The sequence below is a fragment of the Drosophila yakuba genome, chromosome 3L, assembly GCF_016746365.2.
Source record: "Drosophila yakuba strain Tai18E2 chromosome 3L, Prin_Dyak_Tai18E2_2.1, whole genome shotgun sequence".
NCBI classification, from domain to species: Eukaryota; Metazoa; Arthropoda; class Insecta; order Diptera; family Drosophilidae; genus Drosophila; species Drosophila yakuba.
In genome coordinates, this window is record NC_052529.2 from 1,243,257 (window position 1) to 1,266,263 (window position 23,007).

General features: G+C 48.9%; 9 protein-coding genes across 10 annotated transcripts; 6 read left to right on the plus strand and 3 right to left on the minus strand.

Annotated features, from left to right (window-relative positions):
• The first annotated feature begins 142 nt into the window (after positions 1-142).
• LOC6532328 lies at positions 143-2,701 on the plus strand. The gene is made up of 6 exons (XM_043207015.1): positions 143-502; positions 562-934; positions 987-1,245; positions 1,407-1,761; positions 1,827-2,199; positions 2,261-2,701. Exons 1-6 carry the CDS (start codon positions 183-185, stop codon positions 2,516-2,518), a joined length of 1,938 nt encoding a protein of 645 aa, XP_043062950.1. The 5' UTR covers positions 143-182; the 3' UTR covers positions 2,519-2,701.
• A 242-nt stretch (positions 2,702-2,943) lies between these two features.
• Positions 2,944-9,043, plus strand: LOC6532329. The gene is made up of 6 exons (XM_002093053.4): positions 2,944-3,185; positions 3,868-4,125; positions 4,178-4,424; positions 6,954-7,080; positions 7,170-8,563; positions 8,626-9,043. Exons 2-6 carry the CDS (start codon positions 3,919-3,921, stop codon positions 8,829-8,831), a joined length of 2,181 nt encoding a protein of 726 aa, XP_002093089.1. The 5' UTR covers positions 2,944-3,185; positions 3,868-3,918; the 3' UTR covers positions 8,832-9,043.
• LOC6532330 (glycine-rich cell wall structural protein 1.8) lies at positions 4,457-6,208 on the minus strand. The gene has a single exon (XM_002093054.3). The coding sequence runs from the start codon at positions 5,566-5,568 to the stop codon at positions 4,630-4,632; it is 939 nt and encodes a 312-aa protein (XP_002093090.1). The 5' UTR covers positions 5,569-6,208; the 3' UTR covers positions 4,457-4,629.
• Positions 8,906-13,291, minus strand: LOC6532331 (kinesin-like protein Klp61F). Its single transcript, XM_002093055.4, has 6 exons — positions 12,948-13,291; positions 12,584-12,884; positions 11,033-12,365; positions 9,760-10,970; positions 9,445-9,696; positions 8,906-9,360 (listed from the first exon to the last, which is right to left on the minus strand). Exons 1-6 carry the CDS (start codon positions 13,025-13,027, stop codon positions 9,337-9,339), a joined length of 3,201 nt encoding a protein of 1,066 aa, XP_002093091.1. The 5' UTR covers positions 13,028-13,291; the 3' UTR covers positions 8,906-9,336.
• A 102-nt stretch (positions 13,292-13,393) lies between these two features.
• On the minus strand, positions 13,394-14,146 carry LOC6532332 (DNA replication complex GINS protein PSF1). The gene has a single exon (XM_002093056.4). The coding sequence runs from the start codon at positions 14,074-14,076 to the stop codon at positions 13,468-13,470; it is 609 nt and encodes a 202-aa protein (XP_002093092.2). The 5' UTR covers positions 14,077-14,146; the 3' UTR covers positions 13,394-13,467.
• Positions 14,147-14,203: 57 nt separating this feature from the next.
• LOC6532333 (phosphatidylinositol-3-phosphatase SAC1) lies at positions 14,204-16,851 on the plus strand. Of its 2 annotated transcripts, none has more exons than XM_015193798.2 (2): positions 14,204-14,346; positions 14,656-16,851. In XM_015193798.2, the coding sequence occupies exons 1-2, from the start codon at positions 14,295-14,297 to the stop codon at positions 16,464-16,466; spliced, it is 1,863 nt and encodes a 620-aa protein (XP_015049284.1). In that variant the 5' UTR covers positions 14,204-14,294; the 3' UTR covers positions 16,467-16,851. The 2 variants fall into 2 exon arrangements, with proteins under 2 accessions (XP_015049284.1, XP_002093093.1); XM_002093057.4 differs by lacking the exon at positions 14,204-14,346 and adding an exon at positions 14,404-14,577.
• Positions 16,852-17,157: 306 nt separating this feature from the next.
• On the plus strand, positions 17,158-18,217 carry LOC6532334. The gene has a single exon (XM_002093058.3). The coding sequence runs from the start codon at positions 17,339-17,341 to the stop codon at positions 18,065-18,067; it is 729 nt and encodes a 242-aa protein (XP_002093094.1). The 5' UTR covers positions 17,158-17,338; the 3' UTR covers positions 18,068-18,217.
• A 304-nt stretch (positions 18,218-18,521) lies between these two features.
• On the plus strand, positions 18,522-20,858 carry LOC6532335. Its single transcript, XM_002093059.4, has 3 exons — positions 18,522-19,787; positions 19,899-20,312; positions 20,641-20,858. Exons 1-3 carry the CDS (start codon positions 18,713-18,715, stop codon positions 20,706-20,708), a joined length of 1,557 nt encoding a protein of 518 aa, XP_002093095.1. The 5' UTR covers positions 18,522-18,712; the 3' UTR covers positions 20,709-20,858.
• LOC6532336 lies at positions 20,768-22,587 on the plus strand. The gene is made up of 3 exons (XM_002093060.4): positions 20,768-20,875; positions 20,938-21,584; positions 22,086-22,587. Exons 1-3 carry the CDS (start codon positions 20,776-20,778, stop codon positions 22,338-22,340), a joined length of 1,002 nt encoding a protein of 333 aa, XP_002093096.1. The 5' UTR covers positions 20,768-20,775; the 3' UTR covers positions 22,341-22,587.
• The last annotated feature ends 420 nt before the right edge of the window (positions 22,588-23,007 follow it).

Genomic DNA, 23,007 nt, shown 5'->3' on the forward strand with positions numbered 1-23,007 from the left:
GCGCAGCCATTTCTGCTCAGCAAATCGGTATATCAAATACTTGAGAGCCAAGGTACTACGACTTCTTGCCAGCTAATCGCTAGTCAGATTAGTCGGATCTTATCGCTCTTCGCTTTGAATATTTGGAGTGCTGACCAGTTGGAAGTGCATTTGGTTAGTCTGCAACTGATAGCGCTGCCAAAATGAGTGGAAGTGCTCCTAGTTCCATAAGACCGCTGCCGCCGGGCCTGCAAAAAGTGGCCATCGAGGAGCTGAACGAGGTGCCAAGTCGAGTGGAGTCGGACATTGCTGCTCTAAAGGAATGGCTGCAAAAGCAGCCTCATCTCTGCGCCTGTCACGAGGATCAGTTCCTGCTCAGCTTCCTCAGAGGATCGAAGTTTAGTCTGGAGAAGGCCAAGCAGAAGATTGATCGATTCTACAGCTTGCAGGGGGTTATCCCGGAGATTTTCAACGATCAGCGATTGGTGGACAATGACCAAGTGCTGGAGATTATTCGATTGGGGTATGTAAATCCACTTTTATGTCCCTAAACTCAAAATAACTCTATGACTCTTCCTGCAGAGTGATCTTGCGCATTCCCCTCGATAGGGAGGATACTGGTCCTGCCGTGACTATAATTCGAGCTGGCTCCTACGACATCAGTAAGTTCAAGTTCCAGGACATCATACGCGTGGGCTCCATGTTTGGCGAGATCATGATGCTGGAGGATGACAATGCCTCCGTCAGTGGCTACCTGGAGATCATGGACATGAGTGGAGTGACGGGTGCCAATCTGTTTGCCCTCCAACCCCAGCTCCTCAGCAAATTCTCCGCCTATGCGGACGAGGCAATGCCAACGCGCCAGAAGGGCATCCATTTCATCAATGTGCCCAAGGCATTCGAGACGGGTTTCAAGTCACTGCTTGGTTGGTTTCCGGGTAAAATCAAGGAGAGGGTAGGACACTGAAAGATCCATAAGAACACCTTGACAACTCCCTTCCTTTTAGGTTTCCGTTAGCTCCGATCCGGATGCAATTTTCGAGCGAGTTCCTAAGCACTATCTTCCCATAGAGTACGGTGGTTCAAAGGGAACCATGAAGGACATCACCACGCAGATGGAGGCGAAGCTCTCTAGCTATAGGAGCTACTTTGAGGATTGCCAGCATTTCGGAACCAATGACAAGTTGCGCGAGGAAGCCGCAGTGCTGAACCCACAAGAGAGTCACTTCGGTCTGGATGGCTCTTTCCGCCAGCTGGTCATCGACTGAATCGGTTAAACTGTTACCCGTACTCTTACCTGGGCCATAAACCTAAACCTAAAATAAATGCTTTCGATAAGCTCTACCTTTCTCCTTGGCGACTACTTCAATGGGTGGTTATCAGCTTTTGGTCGATAGCTTATCGATTTTAGCTTGAATTGCAAATAGACAGGGTGAAAAATCAACATTCGTTCATAGACCGCCAAGAGAAGACCACCAAGATGCCGTCCATCCGACCTCTGAGCCCCGAGCTCCAGAAGACCGCCATTGAGAAGCTGAACGAGGTGCCCACCAAGTTGGATGATGACATTGCCGCTCTGAGAGATTGGATTAAGCAGCAACCGCACTTGAAAGCCCGCACAGATGATCAGTTCCTGGTGAACTTCCTGCGCGGCTGCAAGTTCAGTTTGGAAAGGACCAAGGCCAAGATCGACAGGTTCTACACACTGCGGACCAAGTACCCAGACTTTTATCTGGCTCACAACGTCGATGTAGACAAGGCACTGGAGATATTTCGATTGGGGTGAGTTGGAAAGACACCAATCCAATCGGTGTATTCTCTAATCCACTACCTTAATCTTCACCCAGCACCATTGTGATTCTGCCACGTCCTCTAAACGATAATGGTCCACGTCTGGCTCTGCTTCGCTTAGCGAGCTATGATCCTAGCAAGTACACCTTTCAGCAGGTGAATCTTGCTGGTGGACTCATGCAGCAGATTATGCTCGATGAAGATGATGTGGCCATTGTGAATGGGTTGATATCCATTCTGGACATGTCCAATGTCACCACCGGGCACTTCCTGCAGATGACGCCGTCTTTCGCCAAGAAGATGACCGTCTTCCAGGAAGAGGCCCTGCCCCTCCGACCACAGGGAGTCCATTTCATCAACACGCCCAGTGGATTTGATACCATCTTCAACATGATCAAGCCCATGATGTCCAAGAAGCAACAGGGACGCGTAAGTAACCCACTCTCCAAACCAAAGTTGGCCAATAATTGAAGACTTATCCCGCAACCAGCTCTACGTTCATGGTACCAAATGGGAAGCCCTCTACAATCAGATTCCCAAGCAGTATTTGCCCGTGGAGTACGGAGGGGAGAACGGATCGATTCCGGAGCTGGTGCAGCAGTGGGAGCAGCGCATTCTGGCCTACCGGAATTACTGGGAGGAGGAGAAGAACTACGGCACCGATGAAAGCCTCCGAGTGGGTCAGCCCGTGGACTTCGAGAGTCTCTTTGGACTGCAAGGCTCCTTCCGGCAACTGAATGTGGACTAAAGTGTCCGTCCCTTCGCCAAATTGCTAAAAATAGTCTTAGCCGTAGCTCTTATCTTAGGTAACAAAGGTAAAGGTTGTACAAGAGTTTAATCGATTTTGATAAGCATAGCGATAAGAGCATAAAATCAAACAAAAGCTTAACGCAGTCTGTAATAAAGATAGTTCATTTTGCATTCACCTAAACATTTCAATTTAAAAATTTTAAATTTTAGATTAAGGCAAGCAGTTATCAGGTGCATGCATGGCTTATCAGATGGACAACCTGTGCCAGCAGATTAATTGATTCCTTCAAACAGAGAGACGCCATAGTCAAAACACCAAATGGGACGAGTGAGAGAGCCAAACAATACAAAACAAACGAAAGCCAGAGAAAAGCCGAAAATAAAAGTTTTTCCAAAACTATATATCTACGGAAGAAGACAAGAGAACTTCGCGTTAGACCAAAAATAACCCGATTTCCCGAGAGATCCGTGGAGAGTCCAACCGCAGCTGCGATCCGCAGTAAGAACTTGTGGGTCGTACGGATCGGTGCTTCTTTTCTCTGTGCGGATCCAATCGGCGTCGGATTGTTGGGCAGACGGGAGGGAGTGCAGGGGAAATATACAGCATGGAAATTAAGTTGGAAAACTGAAAAGTTTTCCCCAGTGCGATACAGAATCAGCGATCGGTAATCATCATTAACAGCAGTCCAATGCTCAATCCCGATGGGCCCATAATTTAGCAGCGCTAATTGCCCACATGAAATCGAAGTTCATAATTGCTCGGACATGTTATGTAGTCCGCATCTATAAGCATCTAAGCAAGCGGAATCGCCAGAGTTCTCGACAGGCGTGGCACAAGATTTGACGATGAGATGAATGCCACCGCCGGGCACGGGGGTGTACGGGATGTACCGGGTGGCGGTACCCAAAATAGTCTCTTGGAGTCGAGTCGAGTCTTTCGGTGGCTTCCGCACCCGATCCCCTTGGCTCTTCGGCCTTGCCCCAGCAACCCAAATAAATAAATATTTGGACAAATAAACATGTGTGCCACAGAGCTTTGTCTAGTTTACCTGTTGGCTTTCGGGTAATTGCTCCTTTGGAGATTACCGTCGATTAGCAAATCGAACTCGATAGAAGGCATGTTTATTTGAAGGCATCATTTAAAACATTATGGCATTCAGCACTAGGAATTAAATACGAGAGTATTTACTTTAAAATATCCCTTTACAAGTGTTTATATTACTTAGGAGAACCAATTTCAAAAGCCCTGCCTCTTAGCCACAATTTCTGAGGGTATTCGCCACGGCGACCTCCAAACATTTGCGTCCCATCCTTTATTTAGTTTCTTTTGCCTTTCATAATTTACAGCCAGCCGAGCGGTAAATTAGCCAAAAGGAGGGAGGCCAGAGGAGGGCGACCATGTCGGGTAGGCGGGCCCAATCTTTGCCGGCGCACATGGTGGAGCCAGCGAAGCCGCAGCGCGGACGCTGTGTGGCTGCCATCTGCTTCTCGTGGAAGGTGCTCACCTGCATTGTGTCCCATGTGCTGCTCGTGCTCCTCGTGGTTTCCTATTGCGTGGGCGGTGCCTATCTCTTCCAGCACCTCGAACGACCCCACGAACTGGAGGTGAGTGGGTGCTTTTGTTTGGAAGCCTAAAATTCTAAATATCCGCAAACAGGTGAAGCGCGACATACAGAATCTTCGCGTTAATCTCACGGACAATATCTGGCTTCTGTCAGACGACGCAGTGGTGCTGAGGGAAAGCGATTGGATGGCCAATGTCAGTAAGCACCTGGCCAACTTTGAAAAGCAAATCCTTACGGCCATCAAGGCCGATGGATGGGATGGCGACGAGGATCTGCGCAAGTCGCAGTGGACATTTGCTGGCTCCCTGTTCTACTCCATCATTGTGATTACGACCATTGGTGAGTCTTCCCTTATATAAAGCTCTTTAAAGTGATATTTCAGTAAACATGGGAATTTATTTGCTTAATCTATGCGTAAACTATGCCTACAGTAAGGTAACTACTTACAACTCAGCCTAAGAGAGAATGAAACAATGATTGGTAGGAATCGCTTCTGTTCCATATCTTTAACACAACTTCCTCCACTTCTAAAATTTCTAAAGTTTTATACCTTCTTACTGAGCTTATCATTCACTTTTCTGGGTGACGCTGCCACACTCTTGGCGTTCTTACCCTCGGCCACAGCTGGCGATTTCTCGTCGTAACCGATGCCTCCGCCTCCTAGAGGTGGATAACTGCCGCCATATCCGAGTCCACCGTTGCCTACTCCCAGTTGACCTAGGCCCAATCCTCCTGCCAGACCATAGCCCTCGGTGTACTGAGGTCCGCCAAACTGTTGGTTGGCGGGGTACTGTCCCAATCCTGGGAACTGGGCACCTGCACCCGCGAACTGGTTTCCACCGAAGTCGCCGCCCGGATAGGATCCGTAGGGGAATTGTCCATTGCTGGGAAATTGGTTAAGGCCAAGTGCATTGGTGGGGAAGTTGTTAAAACCACCGCCCACGTTGGCGCCGGGGAATCCAGCTCCGGGAAGTCCCTGTCCTATTCCTCCGTATCCCCCTGGATATCCACCAATGCCGTTCTGAGCGCCAGAGAATCCGCCGTAGCCGGGCTGATAAGGATTAGGGTACAGCTGCGGTCTCCCTATGATTCCAGTGGGTCCTCCAGGTCCCACCAGCACACCGGGGTTTCCATTATAACCTCCAAGTCCTCCGAACTGTCCGGCATTGGTCTGACCACCATATGGATTAAACTGACGGGTGCCTACGTTGGGAGTGTCCGATGACCTGGTGGGCTCCACATCGGCGTAATCCTCAATCTCATCGTTCTCCGGTTCGCCGGGAAAAGGTCTGCGAGTGGTGGGCTCCCGCCTCAGCTTTTCGTCGTACGAGTTCCTTATGGGCGAACTGCGATCGATGTCCCGAAAAGAGCGCTCCCTGCGATTGTAGGATCTCCAGACCCACTGATCTCGATCTCCATCCGAAGACTTGGCCGCCACTAAACCAAGAAGGCATAGGGCGATGATGAGGCAATAGCTTGGCATGACTGGTACGCTTTGTTCGCTCACACACTGACCCGTATTTTGCGCTTGGTCGCGGCAAGCTCCCGCAACAGAATAGTTCACAAATGTGGCCGGCACACTCCACTTATATAACCGCACCCGAGAACCGAAAATCGAAAAACAAATACACAAGCAACAGAGACATCAGCGGCGATGACGACGCACAAACTCAGTCAAGCGACGAGGGCAGCCGCAGGTGGGGATTCGGAATCGGCGACTGCCCGACCAATGAATCAACGATCGTGCCAGACAGAAATCTTCGGAGACTCGGAGATCTTGGGCCCACGTATCGTTGATTCACCTGAAGCGCGACCAGACCGCGATCCGCCCAGGAACCAGTGAGGCAAGCGGATGAATCGGACAATTGGCTTTGTCCACTCAGCGATCACGTTGAAATCGCATAAATCACGGTAATTGACCACTGATCGACCCAAAAGCTTATTCCTGCGAATTACGGTGATTGGGCTTGGGAATACTCCATACACATGCTCCCTCTGCAAGATTCAGCTCGGACACAGTTAGGTGAGCAGCCAGCACGTGGGTGACCTCTAAAAATGGGTTCATTTGGGTGGCGATGGCTTTCAAAGGGAGCGAGGGTGTGTGGAGCGTGTCAAATGAAACCAAAAGTGGAATTGCTGCCATCCAATTGTCTGTGGCCAAAACAACAGCAAGGTCAAACGCCACTGACCGATCGTGATTATCTCCTCTGACTTTTCAGATTTAGATTTTAACGATGGGAATTTCTGATTATTAGTATACCCTAACAAAGAGTTTTACTGATCCAGAAAGAAATTGTGCATGGAAGGGTTTGAAACGGTAGATATCGAAGGTTTTACATAAATCACACAAATTTTAGAATCTTTTCTACAAGGAAAGTAGAAAGAAACATGTTTTACTTTTTGCCACTTAGAGCATTTAACTCTTCGGCTGTCGGATATAAGTATTCTGTATAAAGTAGTTTATTAGCTGTAGCTCTTGATGAGGAGAGCTTAGTTGTGCACATTTCCCCGATATGGATTTATGGCTAACTCACAAATGGGTTTAGTGACCCACGCCCATCAGATAGAACTCCGCGAAGAGGGGCAGAATGCTAGCTACGAATTTGCACACTTCCGTAAAGGCCAAAAGCGGCAGACTTGAAATACCATGTTAGCAATTGTTGGCCGGTTGCTATTGCCAAGCGATAATGGGCTTGGCTTGTACAAAAAGAAGTACAGATGGCTTGAGCCATAGCGGGTCTTAGACTCATTAGCATTTCAAGAACTTTGCGGTCACAAGGTTGAAGGTGAAACTCAGAATATGACTCAAAATTAAACTTACCCTTCAGTGAGAGAGTAATTTAGTATTCCTTGTCATTCTCTGGACAGGCTATGGCCACATATCGCCGCGCACGGATTGGGGCAAGGTGACAACGATTTTCTACGCCATTGTGGGCATTCCGCTGATGCTCATCTGCCTGTCCAACATTGGCGACGTCATGGCCACATCATTCCGGTGAGTTGACATCGATGAGCTGACAACTAAATGCGTTCGTTTTAATATATTTCCTAATATTCATATATATTTATGATCTTTACCCATAGGTTTCTGTACTGGAGAATTTGCTGCTATGTGTGCACCCGCACTGCAAAGCGACCGAGGAATGCCCGCTCCCGGCAGAGATCGATGCGTTCGCAGCGCCATGCCCGCTCCCAGCCGCCTCCCTCGTTCCGGCGCTCCATGAAGATGACCCAGCGGTCTGGGAATGACTCGGGCCTGGGTCCTTCGATGGGTCATGCCTATTCAGATCCCGACCTGCGCATGGGCAGGGGTTACGATGACCGGGAGTTCGGACATCGGAGCAGTGGAGGTGGACGCAATCGTCGTCAGCAGCAGCAGCATCAGCATTCATATCACGATCCTCGCCAGCGGCACACCATCTACGGAGATGGGTACGAAACACAGACCCTTAACCGATCCAACCGCTACAGCAGTCGGCAGAGACAACGGGATCGGATGAGGGACAGGCACACAGTCGAAAGGGAGCGCTATTCCCGCTCCCATTTGGATGCTGGGTCCATCGAGGACTTCAGTGATATGCAACCTCAAGCCAAAAGAGCCGCCAGCGTGCGTTCGGTTCGATCGCCCCACAATCAGGAATCTTCGAAAGCGTGCAGAGAACTGCATCGTTTGCACTCGGCTCCTGGAAGAAGTAGGGCCAAGTCCGTGGATCCCAGGCACGTTTCTTCCCACTACGAGGACGTCGATGAGGACGTGGTGAGGAAAACACCGATAATACCAAATAAGTATGCTCTGGATGACTTCGGAGGCAATAGAAGACAAGCAGCACCCAGGAGTCAATCCATGCCAAGATCTGCACACCAAAGGCAGCGCCACAAGGATAGAGAACGGGAGCGGTCGCCCCAGCCGCCACCGCAGAGTTCCTACCGCCAACATCACGACAGAAGAGCCGGAAGCCTGGGCAGGCAATCCTCTCGCTATGGCAACCATCTCGAACTACCCGACTATGATGGGGGACGGGATCATCGACGGGATAGGCGTGGCCACTCCCAAGGCCGCTACGAGGACTACGTGGAGGAGAGCTTCGATGAGGGGTCGCTTTACGGAGATAATAACTACGAGGATTATCCACCTGAGCGCCACAGCTCCAGGAGTCGAGAACCAAGAAGGAATCGCCGAAGAGAACGGGCTGAGCGTTTGCCCCCTTCCCCGAGAATAATGTCACCAATGGGCTTTCCGGTCCAACGGCAAATCCGTCGGCGTCCCAGCTACGATTACGACGACGATGACTCCATGTACGGAGATGACTATGGGGACTATGGAGACCTACTGCCCAAGGATAGACCTGTACCCATTTGGTTATGCGTCTTTTTGGTAGTCAGCTACATCCTTGGCGGTGCTGCTCTTTTTGCGTACTGGGAGAGCTGGTCCTTCTTGGATTCCGCCTACTTTTGCTTCATCACCCTGACCACAATTGGTGAGTGTTTATCCCTTATCCGTATACCACGCGTACTTCTATTATCTGTTGTTGGATTACAGGATTTGGTGACTTTGTGCCCGCTAAAGGAGTCAAGGATGAGTCGCAGCAGTCCATTGCCTATTGCTCGCTGTACCTTCTTTTCGGCATTGCCTTGTTGGCCATGAGTTTCAACCTGGTCCAGGAGGAGTTCATTGCCAATGTCAAGGAGGTAGCCCGCCGTCTGGGCATTCTTAAAGATGATGACGACGAGCAGGATGAGGATTAGTAATAGATAGATAGGTAGTTATTGAGATATGTTTTTTTCTTAACATTTTGGGAAGGATAAACTAATTATAAGCGTTTTGGTGTAAAAAGAAACGCACCATGAAAGATGGCTATTTTATATGTTTAAATGATTTTTGAACAAAACTTCGACAAATTTGAATTCACAAGTGAGATTATGTTTAGTAAAATAGTTAAGATTATATTAATTCTAAAGCTCTTTTCTGCAAAGCATGTTATCATTAGAAAAACAGTTTTCTCTTCATCGAAATTATTGAGCAAAGTTTAAGAGCAACCTCTACCCAAATCGCCTTCTGATATATCTTAAACCTGCACTCGAACTGAACTTTACATAGCATACTAAGTTTATTTAAATAATAAATGTACGAAATTCCAAAGATTGATAAACAGATAAATTGAATATCCAGAAGAGCCAAACAAACACACCGTTCGAAAATCCACTAACATAAACGGGTTATGGGTAGAGTAATGCATGTCATCGAATGCAATCAGGCTACGTTTTCTTTGTTGTGCTAAAAATATTAAAAATAAATGCAATGATAATTTACCCCTACCCTTTATTTGTTTAGTCATTAGCGGACTTGCACTTCACTTACCCTGCCCAAGGCGGGAGAGCTTCGAGGTGAACCTTTCCTGGGTGTGAGGGAACGTGACAACGAGCTGCTTCGTTTTCCACCAGTAACTACGGGTGGCTTCAGTGCGTTGGAATTGGAGTTGCGTGTGGTGCCGCAACCACGCTTCACGGTGACACCATCCACAGGCTCAATTGGCGTGGAGTTCATTATGGTTTCAGTGTCAGACAGCTCCTGGACGGATTGCAGGGAGTCCTCATGCTCACCCTCGCTGCACTACGAATTGGAAAACGAAAAGTTAGTGCTTTTTGAAATACAAAATTGTAGGATTTTTGTTACCTCATCAATAGTGGCCGTGGTGTCCAGATCTGACCAGTCCTGCTCTTGGCGATAGCGCTTCACAATGTCCTGATGCGGAGACGTGGCCACCAGGGCGCGTGGATAGACGAAGTCCCTCTTTGAGGGAGTAGTCCCGGTGGGGGCGTACGTTTTCAACTCCGACTGTTGGAAGCGTACAAGCTCTTGTTCGCAAATCTGCAGCTGCTGTCGTTGCAGTGCTGCATGCTCCTTGGAATGCCGGTTCGACTCTTGAACAAGATCGGTGGCAACGGTGGCATGGCCCAGGAATCGCTGTCTGTCCTCGGTGATTAGCTGTTGCCTTGCGCCCACCATCTGCTCCAGGCTATCTTGGGTTTTCACCTGCACCGCCTCAAGCTGCTGCTTGCCTTCCTGGCAAATTGATTCCACCTGAGTGTGGTGCAGGCGAACGGAAGCAACGTTTTCATCTGTTTCCTTTTCACATTCCTGGTTGAGATTCTTCATATGAACCTGGAGCATCGAACAGTTGGCAACGCCTTGGTCCAGACAAAGCATTCCCGCCTCCATTTGACTGCTGAGCTCCGCTTGTGCGGATTCAGAAGCTTCTGTACCCAACTTTTGGTAGGCTTGGATACCTGACTTAATATCATCGATGCGTTGATTTCTCGTCAGTCGACTCTCCTCCATCTTATTAATGTGTATGGACATGCTAATGCTATTTTTGGCCCGCAGGTTCTTGATCTGTTCCATCTGCATCATCATGGACTCCAGAAGAGTTTCCTCCTGCTGTGCCAGAGCTCGTTCATTCGCCAATTCCTCTTCAAGCTTCTGCAGTTCCTCCGCATCTGGCAAGCTCATTGCCCCGACCTGTTCCAACTTCTGGTGCATTTGCTTCGTATGTTCTTCCAGGGACTGTAAACTGCTGTCAATTATGTGGGCGAACTTTTCCTGCATAGAGTCCAGCATGGCTTTGTGCCGCTGGTTGTTTTCTTCGATCTCCTGAAGATTTGACTGAATTTCTTTGCTCATCAAAAGCTGTCGCTGCTGCATCTGCTCCATCAGCTTGGCGACATATTTCTGCGAGTGTTGATCGCTGATCTTCAAGACTTCTGCTATTAACTTGTTCTGGAGGTTGGTCTGATCCCGTAGCGATTGAGAGCATACCTCCTTAAGCATTTCAATGCTTTTGCTGGCATTTGTTGCAAGGCGTTGGCTTACATTGCTGGATTGTTCTGGAGATTTATAATATTTTTTAATATACAAGAATAATAATGTATGTACGTATATAGTTTACCCATTTGTTGGCTTAGTTGCTCCTTGAGGGCTGTCTGCTGATCCTGATACAAATTGAGGCCACCACCAATCATTTCCAAATTGTCCTGCATTCGATCTTTAAACTGATCGCAAGATCGGCGAATCTTCTCGTCCACATCACGCCTTCTTTCGATGGTTCCCAGTAGCTGATGAGTATCATCCCTGGCCATATCAGCAGCGGCTAGGATTTCCTGAGCCTGTGTGGTCAAAACCTGCTCCGTTTTCATGTGCGAGGCCACCAACTCCTTTTTTTCCTTGTAGCGTCGCTTGGTCTTTGTCAGCACTTTCTTGGTCAGAAGCAAAGTACCTTTCGTGTTCATTAGGTTCTCCTCGGTCTTCTTTAGCTCCTGCGTTTTCTCCACAAGACTCATGCTCACTTCGCTGAAGATCTTCTCTTTGTTCTGCAGTTCGTCCTTTAAAGCCTTGAGCAGTAGCATCTTTTCATTAAGCTCGCGGTTCTGGGATTCTAACTTCAATGTTATCTCCCCGTATGTTTCCTCGGCCAAATAGATGCCATTCTTGTCCCTGGCCGCCATAAGATCTCTTTTGAGCTTGTCGATTTCCTCGGTGTATTCCTTGAGCACGGTCTTCTTGGTCAGCTTCTGGTTAACTTCGGGCTTGTTTTGAATGTTCTTAGCGCGATGAGCATACTCTAAAGTGCTTAGGGTCTCCTCGATGTCCTTGTGGCCCGGCGATATGGTGGCTATGATGGACGTCTTGGTCCTGCCACCCAGTGATTCCTGCAGCAGCCTAGTCAGCTTTGATTCACGATATGGAACGTGAGGAGCGCGATCGACCAAAGCGGTAATTACTCTACCGAGAGTCAAGAGGCTCTGATTAATGTTCACTGTTTCCCGCACACGTATTCCCTTTTCATTTCCCGCCTTGGAAACATTTTCACTGCCCGCCAGATCCACCAGATTAAGTTTACCGATTTTCAGCATGTCCTCTCCTTCGATGCCGTTCTCCCTGATGTGCACGACTATAGAAAATACGGTGTGTGAGCGTGAGGACTGGGCATTCATCAGGGTGGTGGCTGTCTTGCGACGCTCCTTTCCCTTCTCCAGCAGCTTGTACACATCATCCTTGCTGTGCACTGGTATCTCCTCCAGGCCCTGAATAATAACCGAACCCTTTTTGGTGCTGTCGTCAAAAATGCGTATCTTGGTGGTGTCATCGGTGGACAGAAGATCGCACAGCTCCTCGTTGTACAGCTCCAAGTAGGAAATGCGCATCGTGTACTCAACCTCCATCATGCGCAGCTCATCGAAAAGGTGACTCAGAGCTCGCGGTATGATGCCGATGTCGGAGTCCTAAGCGGGAATTCAAATTGGAAAAGGTTAGATGAGCGTTTCTTAGAAGAGGAAAGAAAACTGGTTTTGACGGCCTTCAGCCAGATGGCTAAGAATGGCAAAGACCCTTTTTTTGTTTGTTAGAAACCGAAAGTGACCCTATGCTGATATGGTCGATATAGTTTTGACTTGAATTTTGAAGACGAGTGAGTTAAGACAGGCTTCTTTTGCACACTTACATCTTCCCAGGAGGATTTCAGTTCGGCGGTCTCATTGCCCACCATGGTGTGGGTCTTTCCTGTGCCCGTTTGCCCATAAGCAAAAACCGTGCAGTTGTAGCCATTGAGCACCTCCTCGATCAGCGGGGACACCACGACGGAGTAGACGTCGCACTGCTTGGATTCGGGTCCAAAGCTGCGGTCAAAGGTGAACTTCTTGGTGAGCTTGGAGTCCAGCGTGTGGCGGGTGACCACTTCCCGTGGTCCGACCACTTCCACGACTTCGGCGGATCGGATGCATCGTTCGCGAGAATTGAGAGGTCTACAAAAGATATAGAAGATATAGAATCCTTCCTACCAGATTTGGTTGCATATACAAACTCACCTGACGCGCACATACACCTGGATGTTTTGGTTGGACTTCTTGGGCGGCTGGCGTGACGTATTCCCACCAGATATGTCCATTTTGATCAATTAATACAATTGATTGTGGTTTTAGCGCGTACAGTCCAAAAAACGACGCTCGGCGTTTGCACTAGTATGTGTGCCCGAGTGTGATTGATTCCTGGAAATCCGCGTGCTTCACTGTCCACTGAACTAAGTGCCGATAATTGTAACTACTATTTACAGAGGGGTAGCGTGAAAAACTAATATTTCGCACTATTTCCAATGAGAACAGCGAGAAGCAGCGTCTTCAGTTGTCCGTTCAGTTTTAAAATAATGCGCAAATAGTGTGCCCGCAAAAGGTCACTTTAAAAATACCAACTCTGGCAGAGGAAATATACTGGGAACTAGTTTTAAGTATTGGAAAACTACAGAATATACGATTCATTTGAATTTAAAAATGTATGTTTTATTTGTTCTATGTTAAACCTTTAACTATGTATAGTAATTTTTAATCCAGACTAAGCTATGTGGTGTAGAATGCCCTGCCTCACGAGAGACTCCACTTGAGCTCTGGGCAAATAGTGCTGACTGTTCTTCTTCAGGTGGATCACCTCGCCGTCATCCAGTTCGAACTTTCCATAGTCCTCCATGCAGCGCACCTCTATGTAAAGGGACTTCGGGGGACGCAGATTGTTGGTGAGGTCGATGGGCAATCCCTGGTTGTAGCCTGCACTGCACATGTAGGCAGCCAGGGATTTGGAGTAGTTGTTGAAGAAGGTGACCTCCGGTTCACAGAGTGCCTGCTTGATGTCCCCGGGAATAATGGGTCCAAACTCCCACCTCAGGGCCTTGATCCTCTTGCACCGTTCGTATAAGTAGGCCAGCAGACACCTCTTGTTACGCTGGAGAGCTGCGTGTCTGAAGTTGAGAAGAGGCCACAGACTGCGATCCCCGGAAGCATTGTAGGTGGAGGCCTGGGCCACGTTCTCCTCGAATATCGCCTTGATCTCCTCCAGAACCTGGCGCACACCGTCGTCGTCGAAGGCGGGAATGGTCTGCGATGACCTCTCCAGTTCCTTAAGAAGGTCGAAGGCTTTCTCGCCAAACATTTTGGTTTGTCCGCTCATTGTTGATATTCTCTTGTTTTTGTTTGGCGATCTAGTGATGGATTCGCGCCAAAATGTTCGCCAATTTGCAGTATCGATACTTGAAATCGATTTACTGCATTTTCTGAAACATACCAAAAGTAGCCTTAGTAGCCAGGGTTTCTTAAAAATAAAAATCTGAACAGGTGATTTTACAAAATTTAGCTTTTGTGGCCCAAATTATGCCGTCCTAGACGAAAATGCCATCTTGGTTAAATTGGTGCAACTGCGAAGGCGCATTACCACATGCGAGTAAGTCGGTGTGAACATGCCTAAGTATCGAACATTTCAACTCCGCTATTCACCCAGTTTGTCCATCCCTATCACACACGTAGTGGCAAAAAGTAGGGCCAAAAAATCAGATGAACGCAAATAGTGTGTTAAATCAATAAAAAACGAATAACCTGCTGATTGTGTGGCTGCTTTTGGTGCTGTGCGTGTGTGACAGCGGTGATAGCGACAGTGAATTCCCTATTACAAGAAGTGAGCAATCCCCATTGAGAAACGAGAAAACAGCACTGGCTATAAGTTATTAACCCTTATCTCATGTTTAACCCTTAGCCTTCGAAGTGGGCCGACCACCGCCCCCGGAAATCATGGACAGCAGGGAGAACGCCGTGTACGATGACATGAACCTGTACATCACACCGGAGAGCTTCATCATCGAGCCGAATGGTGGAGCAGAGGTGTTGGTAGTCGGGCGCCACGACAAAGTCACCAGGGTTCAGCCAGCAAGCGGAGGTCAGCTGGCCAACCTTCGGCCCACCAGGAGGATTTGTGGGGTGCTGGGCACCATTCACCTACTGAGCTGCGACTACCTTCTGGTGGCCACCCACCGCCTCTTCGTGGGCGTGCTCAATGGTGCCGTTGTGTGGAGATTAGCTGGCTATGACATCATACCCTACATTCCCAATGCCATCCAGCGCAAGGAAAACGAAACCTACTTGCGACTGCTACGACAGACACTGGACACCAAGTTCTTTTACTTCTCCTACCGCTACGACCTCACCAATTCCCTCCAGCGGCAGCGGCAAGTGGCCCAATCGCGGCCAGAGGTGTCCGGATTGCTCCAGAGCGCTGAGCAGCGATTCGTTTGGAATGGCTATGTGCTGCGGCAGTTCAACTGCGACAAGATGGAGAAGTTCCAGCTGCCACTAGTCCTGGGCTTTGTGTCCATCAACCAGGTGGAGATCAACGGGCAGACATTCTTCTGGAGCATCATCACCAGACGTTCCGTGCAGCGGGCGGGCACACGACTCTTTTGCCGAGGCAGCGACGACAAGGGCCATGTTGCGAACTTCGTGGAGACCGAGCAAATAGTGGAGTTCAACGGGCAGTTGACGGGATTCGTGCAGACACGAGGCAGCATGCCCTTCCACTGGCACCAGCTGCCCAATTTGCGGTACAAGCCGCGACCTGTTCTTGTGCCGGGCAAGGACCATCTGGCCGCCTGCTCTCTCCACTTTAAGGAACAAGTCGGTCTGTATGGCAACAATGTGGCTGTGAATCTAGTGGATCACAAAGGCGCCGAGGGCGAGCTCGAGGCTACTTATGCCCGCCTGGTTCGAGAAATTGGAAATCCACAAGTGCGCTACGAGTCTTTTGACTTCCACAGCGAGTGCCGTAAGATGCGCTGGGACCGGTTGAACATACTCATCGATCGCCTGGCCCACGAGCAGGATCAGTTCGGTGTCTATCATGTCTTCGACGACGGAAAACTGGTGTCCACGCAGACAGGAGTCTTCCGAACGAATTGTATCGACTGCCTGGATAGGACGAACGTGGTGCAGAGCATGTTAGCCCGCAGATCCCTCACTGCGGTACTCCAGAAGCTGGGAGTTCTTCATGTGGGTCAGCGAGTGGAACATGCCTCCGCCATTTTCGAAAGCATTTTTAAGGGCGTGTGGGCGGACAACGCTGATCTGGTATCGCTACAATATTCCGGAACGTGTGCGCTCAAGACGGACTTCACCAGGACGGGCAAGAGGACCAAGGCTGGTGCTATGCAGGATGGCAAGAACTCACTGATGCGTTACTATCTGAACAACTTTGCCGATGGACAGCGGCAAGACAGCATCGATCTTTTCCTTGGCAAGCATCTGGTCAACGACAACGAGGGCGGTGCCGTGCCATCGCCACTGGATTCGAAGCGTGGTTGGCGGTTCTTCACCTTCCCCTCAGTGCTGCTGATAGCCGTGGCCATGTTTATGATCACGATGACCTATCCGGCCGAGTTCAACACGGAGAACCTGCTGTTCATGCTCTTCTGGGGCGCAATGATCGCCGTTAGTGCCACGGGAATCCTGCACTACGGCATCGAGTTCGTGCAGTGGCCGCGGCTTTTTCCGCCCATCTCCTTTCGAGACCCATGACGTTAGTGTCGTCTAGCAGAGTCACTGGGAACTACCTCTGCAGCTAAACTGTCCCATTGCTCCAAAAAAGAACATCTTGTAAACCAATTCCTGTAATCGATTTGAATTCCTCTCAACTTGTGTTTTGTTTTATTCTGTTTTTGTTTAGTTGTAAAGCCCCCAAGTCCATTCCTTTCTGCAACTTGTTAGTTATCATAAACACAGAACACTTAGGCGAGCTTCAGGCGGCTGGAAAAGGGTATGAATGGGTTTTTCGATCGGGAAGAGTTGGAATTGTGAAGGCGCCGCTTATTAACTGCGATTAAATGCAATGTAGATCAATCACTTTTGTAGAACCATTTTATGACATTAAATAAAGTATTTTACGCATTGCTAGAAAACCTCAGTCCAGAGTCTTTTTAATTACTTGTGAAGGTGAACTGCAATTAATGATATGGGCATATCGCGTTTATGACAGCCGTAAAATGCACATCTCCTATAGGTTAAGAGTAAAGGTTAAATAGGGAGTTAACCATATAAACTTGTTTATTATAATACCTGTAAATAATGGTATGCTTAAGTATTTTACTAGAAATGCAGAGCTGTAAGTTTTTTATGCATCTAAAAGTTATATTTATATTTTTTAATTAGATATAGAATGTTTTCACCTACATGAATCGTAGGCAGGCCTTTTAAAGTTAGTCATATAGATTCATTTTGAGCAACAGTCTTTCCCTTTCGGCACGTCGTCAAAATCTAAGTACAAAATTCCATTTATTTCTCAAAATTTGTTTTTAAGGATTCCAAATTTCTAAAGACGTTTTCAAGGCAAAACAAATTCTGTTGGTGTAGTAATTTTGTCAAATTTCTAGTTTTTAAGCTTTTACAAAAGAATGGACAAAGCGGAGAATCGCTCTAAACTTGCTGATAACTTCCTGTACATGCTGGAGTTCGTGGTGGACGATCTGCTGATCACTCGTCCAAACCTCTGTGCTCCGGAGGAGTACCCCACTTGCACGGAGATCACGTTCCGGTCGATCTTTCTGAATATCCGTGATCGGGAGAATGGAAGCTGCGTTAGCCCCTGTTCGCCCAAGACCGGAAAGTGCACCCTCTTCACGCTGGAGTCGCCGATTACGGACGAGGACGTGATGCACATTCACGTCTACAAGAAGCGCACCGAGAGCTGCAAGTTTCTGCTCGGACTGACCGAGCTGCCGATGAAGCCGATCTTCGACAGGGTCAAGAAGGAGTTCGATGCGCAGAACATAAACTGGGAGGAGAACGTCATATCCCATGTGTCGCGTCTGCCCAAGCTGAGAGGTCCCTGCAAGAAAGCCAGTGACTGCATCTGCTACGAGAAGAACAGGGAGCGGCGGGAGCAGTGGTGTCCCACCTCGGAGCTGAGCAAGCGGATGCTGCCGCTCTTCAACCTGTGCAAAATGCAGACCGGCAACATAGTGCTGATCCTAAGACTGGTGTGCAACGGGCCCTCCGTGGTATCCTCCTTTCCCGTCCAGAGTCCCAAGTGCTGTCCTTGCCCGGCCATTTGGCCTGCTCCCTGTACGGCGCCCTTCGATCCCTGCGATCCTTGCAAGTCCGTGACAACCAAGCGTACTTGAGCAGGAAAAGCAGGAGCTGCGAGCTTTTACATTCCGTCTTCACTTAGTTGCCATAAGCGTTTTTATTGTTTGACAAGGGATGCGCCTATCAACTGATATCATTGCCATTTTTTAAATATAAATAAAATATTTCACAATTTTTTATATCAATTTTGGTGTTTTTTTTTGGTGGAGAGAGGAAGATATGCGCTGTATATTGGTTTCTATTGAAGCTTTGGTTCAGATGAGCAGAGAAATAATTAAAAAAATATTTTGAAAATGTAAACGATTGAAAATTAGTCTTATGGGATACTCTTCTTCGCACTTTAGGCTTTATGATTTCTGCAGATATGTTCGTCTGCATAAATATATAATATGTATTATAATATATATAATATATTTGTGGAGCTCCCTTGTTAATAATCTCAAGGATTTCAAATACCTCTGATCCCAGTAGTTCTCGAGATAACTATCGTTTTGGCAGTTCGAACTCCACCGTCTCCCCGTCTGGACAGGCATTCAAAATCGGAATCTAAATTCAAATTTATTTACAAAATTTTTGGAAGTGCGTGTGGTCGGGTTTATAAATTTTTAGTTTCGCCAAAACGAAAAGCTAGCCAAAATTATTTTCGAAATAAGTGCCTAAGTTAGTTTCTCCCTTCGAAAATGGACAAGTCTGATAAAACTGAGAAATCCGAAAAGACCGAGAAGCCAGAGAAACCTCCCAAGATTGCAGGAAACTTCCTGTACATGTTCGAGTTCGTGGTGGACGACCTGCTGATCACCCGCCAGAATCTCTGCGCTCCGGAGGAGTATCCCACCTGCACGGAGATCACGTTCCGCTCGTCGGTATACGTGAATCTCTGCGATCGGGAGGTGGGCACCTGTGTTAACCCATGTTCGCCCAAGTGCGGAAAGTGCGCCCTGTTCACGCTGGACTCTCCCATCACGGACAAGGATGTGCTGCAGGTGCATGTCTATAAGAAACGCACGGAGAGCTGCAAGTTCCTGATAGGACTATCGGAGCTAAAGGTGAAGCCCATCTTCGACCGCGTAAAGGAGTCCTTCGATGCCGAGAATCCCGACTGGGAGGGCGCCATGCTGGGCCACATCGCCCAGCTGCCCAAGATGAAGGGGCCCACCAGCAAGGGCCTCCTGGACAATTGTGCCTGCTACGAGAAGCTGAACGAACGCCACGAGCAGTGGTGTCCCACTTCGGAGTTGTCCAAGCGGCTGCTGCCCCTCTTCAACCTCTGCAAGATGCAGACCGGCAACATAGTGCTCATCCTTCGTTTGGTGTGCAATGGTCCAACCATTGTGTCCACGTTCCCCTTCAGCAAGGTCTGCTCCCGGAACCCCAAGTGCCCAGAGCCCTGCTGCGGTCCTTGTGGTCCTTGCGGCCCCTGTGGCCCCTGTGCCCCCTGCGGCCCCTGCCCTCCACCTCCCAGCTGCGGCTCTTGCCCACCTCCTCCCCGCTGTGGTCCACCATGCCCCCCACCCTGCGACCCCTGCGATCAGTGCGATCCTTGCAGTCCATGCTGTGGTGGCGGAACTGCCACCGGGGGACCCATGGACAAGAAGGGCTGCAAGGGCCCTTGTGCCCAGCCTCCTTGTCGTCGCTGCACAATGGTGGATCCTTGTGCCAAGCGAGTCGAACCTCCGGCGAAGTGCCTCAGGTACTACTCCTGCAATCTGGACAAACTCTGTCCCTGTGATTACTGCGAGGACGAGTTCGATAGGGGTGAGTGAACGGATCTTCTAATTACAGTTTCAGGACCTTGGATACTATCCTATTTACAGAAAATAGATTTATGAATGCATCTTTGTAATCAATTCAAATCACTTTCCCTAGAATGCCCCACTGTTCCCACAAAACGCTGCAATATGTCGCCCATCGAACAAAAGCTGCAGAAATGCGGTCCCTGCGGCGGAATTCCACCGTACCCACGCTTCATCCAGGAGAGGATGCAGGCCGAGCTCCTCAACAAACCGGAAAAGGATCCCAAGAAGGACAAGGATGGTAAGAAGGACAAGGATGGCAAGGATGGAAAAGATGGAAAGGCTGGCAAGGACAAGGGCAAGAAGAAGCGTCAGGCTGGAGGAGCCGTTTGCCGCGTAGGAGACGAGAATGTTCCGTCCGCCGTCTACGAGGTTTGCGATCCTGTCTGCGAAGGAGTCCTCCAGGCGACCAGGAAAATGCGGTACAAGGAGCCCAGTGGCAGGTGCGACCGGCGGGAGGAGGAGTACGATATGGCCTGTGATGAAGGTGAGTTCATATATGTAACACTAAGAATCAGATTTCAGAGGTGCCAAGTAGGCTTTGAAATGAACAACACACATGTCTCGCAACTTCAGCAAAACTTTTAGTATCACCAAGTAGACGGCGGGTAGAAGATCATCACTCGGTTAGCATTTGTTTTGTATACTCGAACGGGAAATGTTGTCAGCCGCACAAAATACACAAAAATAAAATCTTTCGTTTTTGTCACGCGAGTTTTGGATGGAAATTAAAACAGAAGATCAGTACGGCATAATCCTTTGAAACTACAACACTATCAAAGCGATCTGTTAACTGGATTTTGCTTACTTTTCAGCGCGAAAACGGGCTGTGCGGAAATTGCGCCACTTACTGGTGAAGTACAATATCCAAATTGAGAATTGAAGGCTTTCGGAATTCAGATTTCAGCATCACTCCTAGTGAATAATTGTATTGACTTACACGCCTAACCATGGCCAAGAAAAAGGGAAGAAAGGGCAAGAAGGGCAAGAAGCCAAAGGTCGACTGCAAGTTCAAGATCACGAACGAGATGCTCAAGCCCATGAACGAGAGTAAGTAGGAGGATCAATGAATCCATTCCGATCATTTCTAAATTGCAAATGGACATCCTTAGATGTGGATGACTGCGACGGCTGCTGCCAGTGCGCCTGCGATTGCGACTGCAGTCCGGAGATAGCGCCCTGCTTCATCCAGCCGACCAGGCCGGATCCGGGTCCGGAGGCGTACGACGAGTTCGAGGCCTGCCTCAACGGCAGTGGTCTGACCATTCGCGTCCTTAAGAACACCCACAAGGTGGAGAGCGTCCTGGATGGCAGCGAGACTGCGCCCAACCTGGGCGCCGGCGATGATCCCTGCTATCGGGATGACCCCAATGACTGCGAGCCCTCCAAGGAGTCCTGCCTGCACGATATGCTGCAGCGCAGCTCCTTCGCCCGGAACCACATCAAGCGCCGCACCGGCGGCAGGATCATCAACCATCCGAATATACCCAAGGTGCGGGCCAACATCAAGTACTCTGGGAACGACGCCTGCGAGACAGACAACTACTACGTGCCCTTCTCGAAGATCAAGGAGGCCTGCGACTTCCAGGAGGCAAAGGTCGAGTGCTACCGCCAGCGACTCTGCGGCGGCTCCGATCCCATTGTGCCCGCGCAGTGTCCCGCCCAGAACCAGCGATCCTGTTGCATGCAGGTCGAGCGGAAGGACATCCTGGACACCATGAAGGGCGTCAATCTGGACACACGGCGCAAGGGTATTGAGGTGAGTTCATCCGCTCCTTGGAGTGACTCTTTCGTTATGTATCAAATATTTTTGGTAAATGTTGCGCAGCAGTAAGTGGCTTAAAAAAAATGCATATTTCAAGAATGTTCGAACTTAAATCACTAACCACAATCGCTGATCGCGCCTCCGCATTCCATTTTTTAAGTTCGCTAGTTACGTGTGCGGATGCGGAATGTGTGATCGATTTTTGGTCCGTGACTTGGCCCCGCTAAACGTTGTTGCAGGTGGTGCAACTTTGCCACTTCTGCCACTTCGGGAAGGCTTTCGATTGCCTCAATTGTGGGGCAGTTGCATAACATCTGCCAGCTCCGAATGTGGAGCACTCTTTTCAGTTTGCGGTGGCAAATCCGCTGCAGCTTTCCATGGGTTTTTATTTATGGTAATCACTGCGGAGATGTAACGCGCTGATTGGTTAACTGTTGCAAAGACGAGTCGCTCGGTATCTAAAATAATAAATAATTTTCTTTTTTCTTTGGCTAGGTCTGTTACAAAACCTGCGAAGAGACCGACAGCGACGTGTTCCTGGTGAAACTGGGCAGCAAGGCGAAGTCGCAGCACAAGAAGAACACCATCGAGATCGAGCTGAGGACGCCCAAGCAACCCGTAACCCTTCCAATCAGCAAGGTCACCACCGAGACGTATGTTTCCGAGGAAATGCTCGCCGGTGGCAAGAAGGGCAAGAAGGGCAAGAAGGGGAAGAAGGGCAAGAAGGGCAAGGGCAAGAAGAAGAAGTAGACATAGTCGATCCTAGATGGATCCTATTCCAAAGACCGGACTTAAAGCTCACCTTTTCGGAACACATCCTTTGGCTTTTGGGTGCACCACTTCGAAAATTCATAGCAGCTGTTATTGAAATTTGGTTTGGATTTGGCCCATTCATATCAACCCGTTTAGTAAGACGCACGAACCCTCAATTTTTCGACTAGTTACGTAAATGTATAATTTTGATAAACGCAAAGAATTAAAATTTAAAATTGAAAAAGTAGTTGTGGTTGATCTGTTGCATATCTAGCCCCCTGCAGAATTGCATGCCAAAACCAATTCAAAATTTCATTTCTGATGGCTGACATTGATGTAGATACCTTATCCCGCAGTAATCTGCTCAGCAAATCCATACGCCCATCTTCATTAAGGGTATTTACTTAACTGCCCAGTCAAGGACGCGGACGGGTCTAAAAATAGCCGACAAAGCCAATTCGCGATGCAGAACTGTGAGGCCGATCCGTTCCGACCATCTTCGTCTATTGCACACCTGTAATTAAAAGCTATGAGACCCATCCCCGCCAGAAATCTTCGCGGGAGGGGGGAGCGGCTGCGGAGGAGAGCGCCGCCGGTGGATGCAGCGGCAGTTTTGCGGTTTGGTCACTTCAAACAAGTCGAGTTATACTTGTATATGGAGAGG

What these genes read in the sequence shown, in the direction of transcription:
- LOC6532335 (XM_002093059.4), top strand. Translation starts at nt 18,713, where the DNA reads ATGGACAAGTCTGATAAAACTGAGAAATCCGAAAAGACCGAGAAGCCA. An exon ending in CGAGGACGAGTTCGATAGGG is followed by an intron (nt 19,788 to 19,898) that starts GTGAGTGAACGG and finishes CACTTTCCCTAG; the next exon opens with AATGCCCCACTGTTCCCACA. An exon ending in CGATATGGCCTGTGATGAAG is followed by an intron (nt 20,313 to 20,640) that starts GTGAGTTCATAT and finishes CTTACTTTTCAG; the next exon opens with CGCGAAAACGGGCTGTGCGG.
- LOC6532330 (XM_002093054.3), bottom strand. Translation starts at nt 5,568, where the DNA reads ATGCCAAGCTATTGCCTCATCATCGCCCTATGCCTTCTTGGTTTAGTG.
- LOC6532334 (XM_002093058.3), top strand. Translation starts at nt 17,339, where the DNA reads ATGGACAAAGCGGAGAATCGCTCTAAACTTGCTGATAACTTCCTGTAC.
- LOC6532336 (XM_002093060.4), top strand. Translation starts at nt 20,776, where the DNA reads ATGGCCAAGAAAAAGGGAAGAAAGGGCAAGAAGGGCAAGAAGCCAAAG. An exon ending in GCTCAAGCCCATGAACGAGA is followed by an intron (nt 20,876 to 20,937) that starts GTAAGTAGGAGG and finishes GGACATCCTTAG; the next exon opens with ATGTGGATGACTGCGACGGC. An exon ending in CACGGCGCAAGGGTATTGAG is followed by an intron (nt 21,585 to 22,085) that starts GTGAGTTCATCC and finishes TTCTTTGGCTAG; the next exon opens with GTCTGTTACAAAACCTGCGA.
- LOC6532329 (XM_002093053.4), top strand. Translation starts at nt 3,919, where the DNA reads ATGTCGGGTAGGCGGGCCCAATCTTTGCCGGCGCACATGGTGGAGCCA. An exon ending in AACGACCCCACGAACTGGAG is followed by an intron (nt 4,126 to 4,177) that starts GTGAGTGGGTGC and finishes ATCCGCAAACAG; the next exon opens with GTGAAGCGCGACATACAGAA. An exon ending in CATCACCCTGACCACAATTG is followed by an intron (nt 8,564 to 8,625) that starts GTGAGTGTTTAT and finishes GTTGGATTACAG; the next exon opens with GATTTGGTGACTTTGTGCCC.
- LOC6532333 (XM_015193798.2), top strand. Translation starts at nt 14,295, where the DNA reads ATGCCATCTTGGTTAAATTGGTGCAACTGCGAAGGCGCATTACCACAT. An exon ending in AGGCGCATTACCACATGCGA is followed by an intron (nt 14,347 to 14,655) that starts GTAAGTCGGTGT and finishes TTTAACCCTTAG; the next exon opens with CCTTCGAAGTGGGCCGACCA.
- LOC6532332 (XM_002093056.4), bottom strand. Translation starts at nt 14,076, where the DNA reads ATGAGCGGACAAACCAAAATGTTTGGCGAGAAAGCCTTCGACCTTCTT.
- LOC6532328 (XM_043207015.1), top strand. Translation starts at nt 183, where the DNA reads ATGAGTGGAAGTGCTCCTAGTTCCATAAGACCGCTGCCGCCGGGCCTG. An exon ending in CTGGAGATTATTCGATTGGG is followed by an intron (nt 503 to 561) that starts GTATGTAAATCC and finishes CTCTTCCTGCAG; the next exon opens with AGTGATCTTGCGCATTCCCC. An exon ending in CCAAGAAGCAACAGGGACGC is followed by an intron (nt 2,200 to 2,260) that starts GTAAGTAACCCA and finishes TCCCGCAACCAG; the next exon opens with CTCTACGTTCATGGTACCAA.
- LOC6532331 (XM_002093055.4), bottom strand. Translation starts at nt 13,027, where the DNA reads ATGGACATATCTGGTGGGAATACGTCACGCCAGCCGCCCAAGAAGTCC. An exon ending in GCAACTAAGCCAACAAATGG is followed by an intron (nt 10,971 to 11,032) that starts GTAAACTATATA and finishes ATAAATCTCCAG; the next exon opens with AACAATCCAGCAATGTAAGC. An exon ending in GCTCTCCCGCCTTGGGCAGG is followed by an intron (nt 9,361 to 9,444) that starts GTAAGTGAAGTG and finishes TAATATTTTTAG; the next exon opens with CACAACAAAGAAAACGTAGC.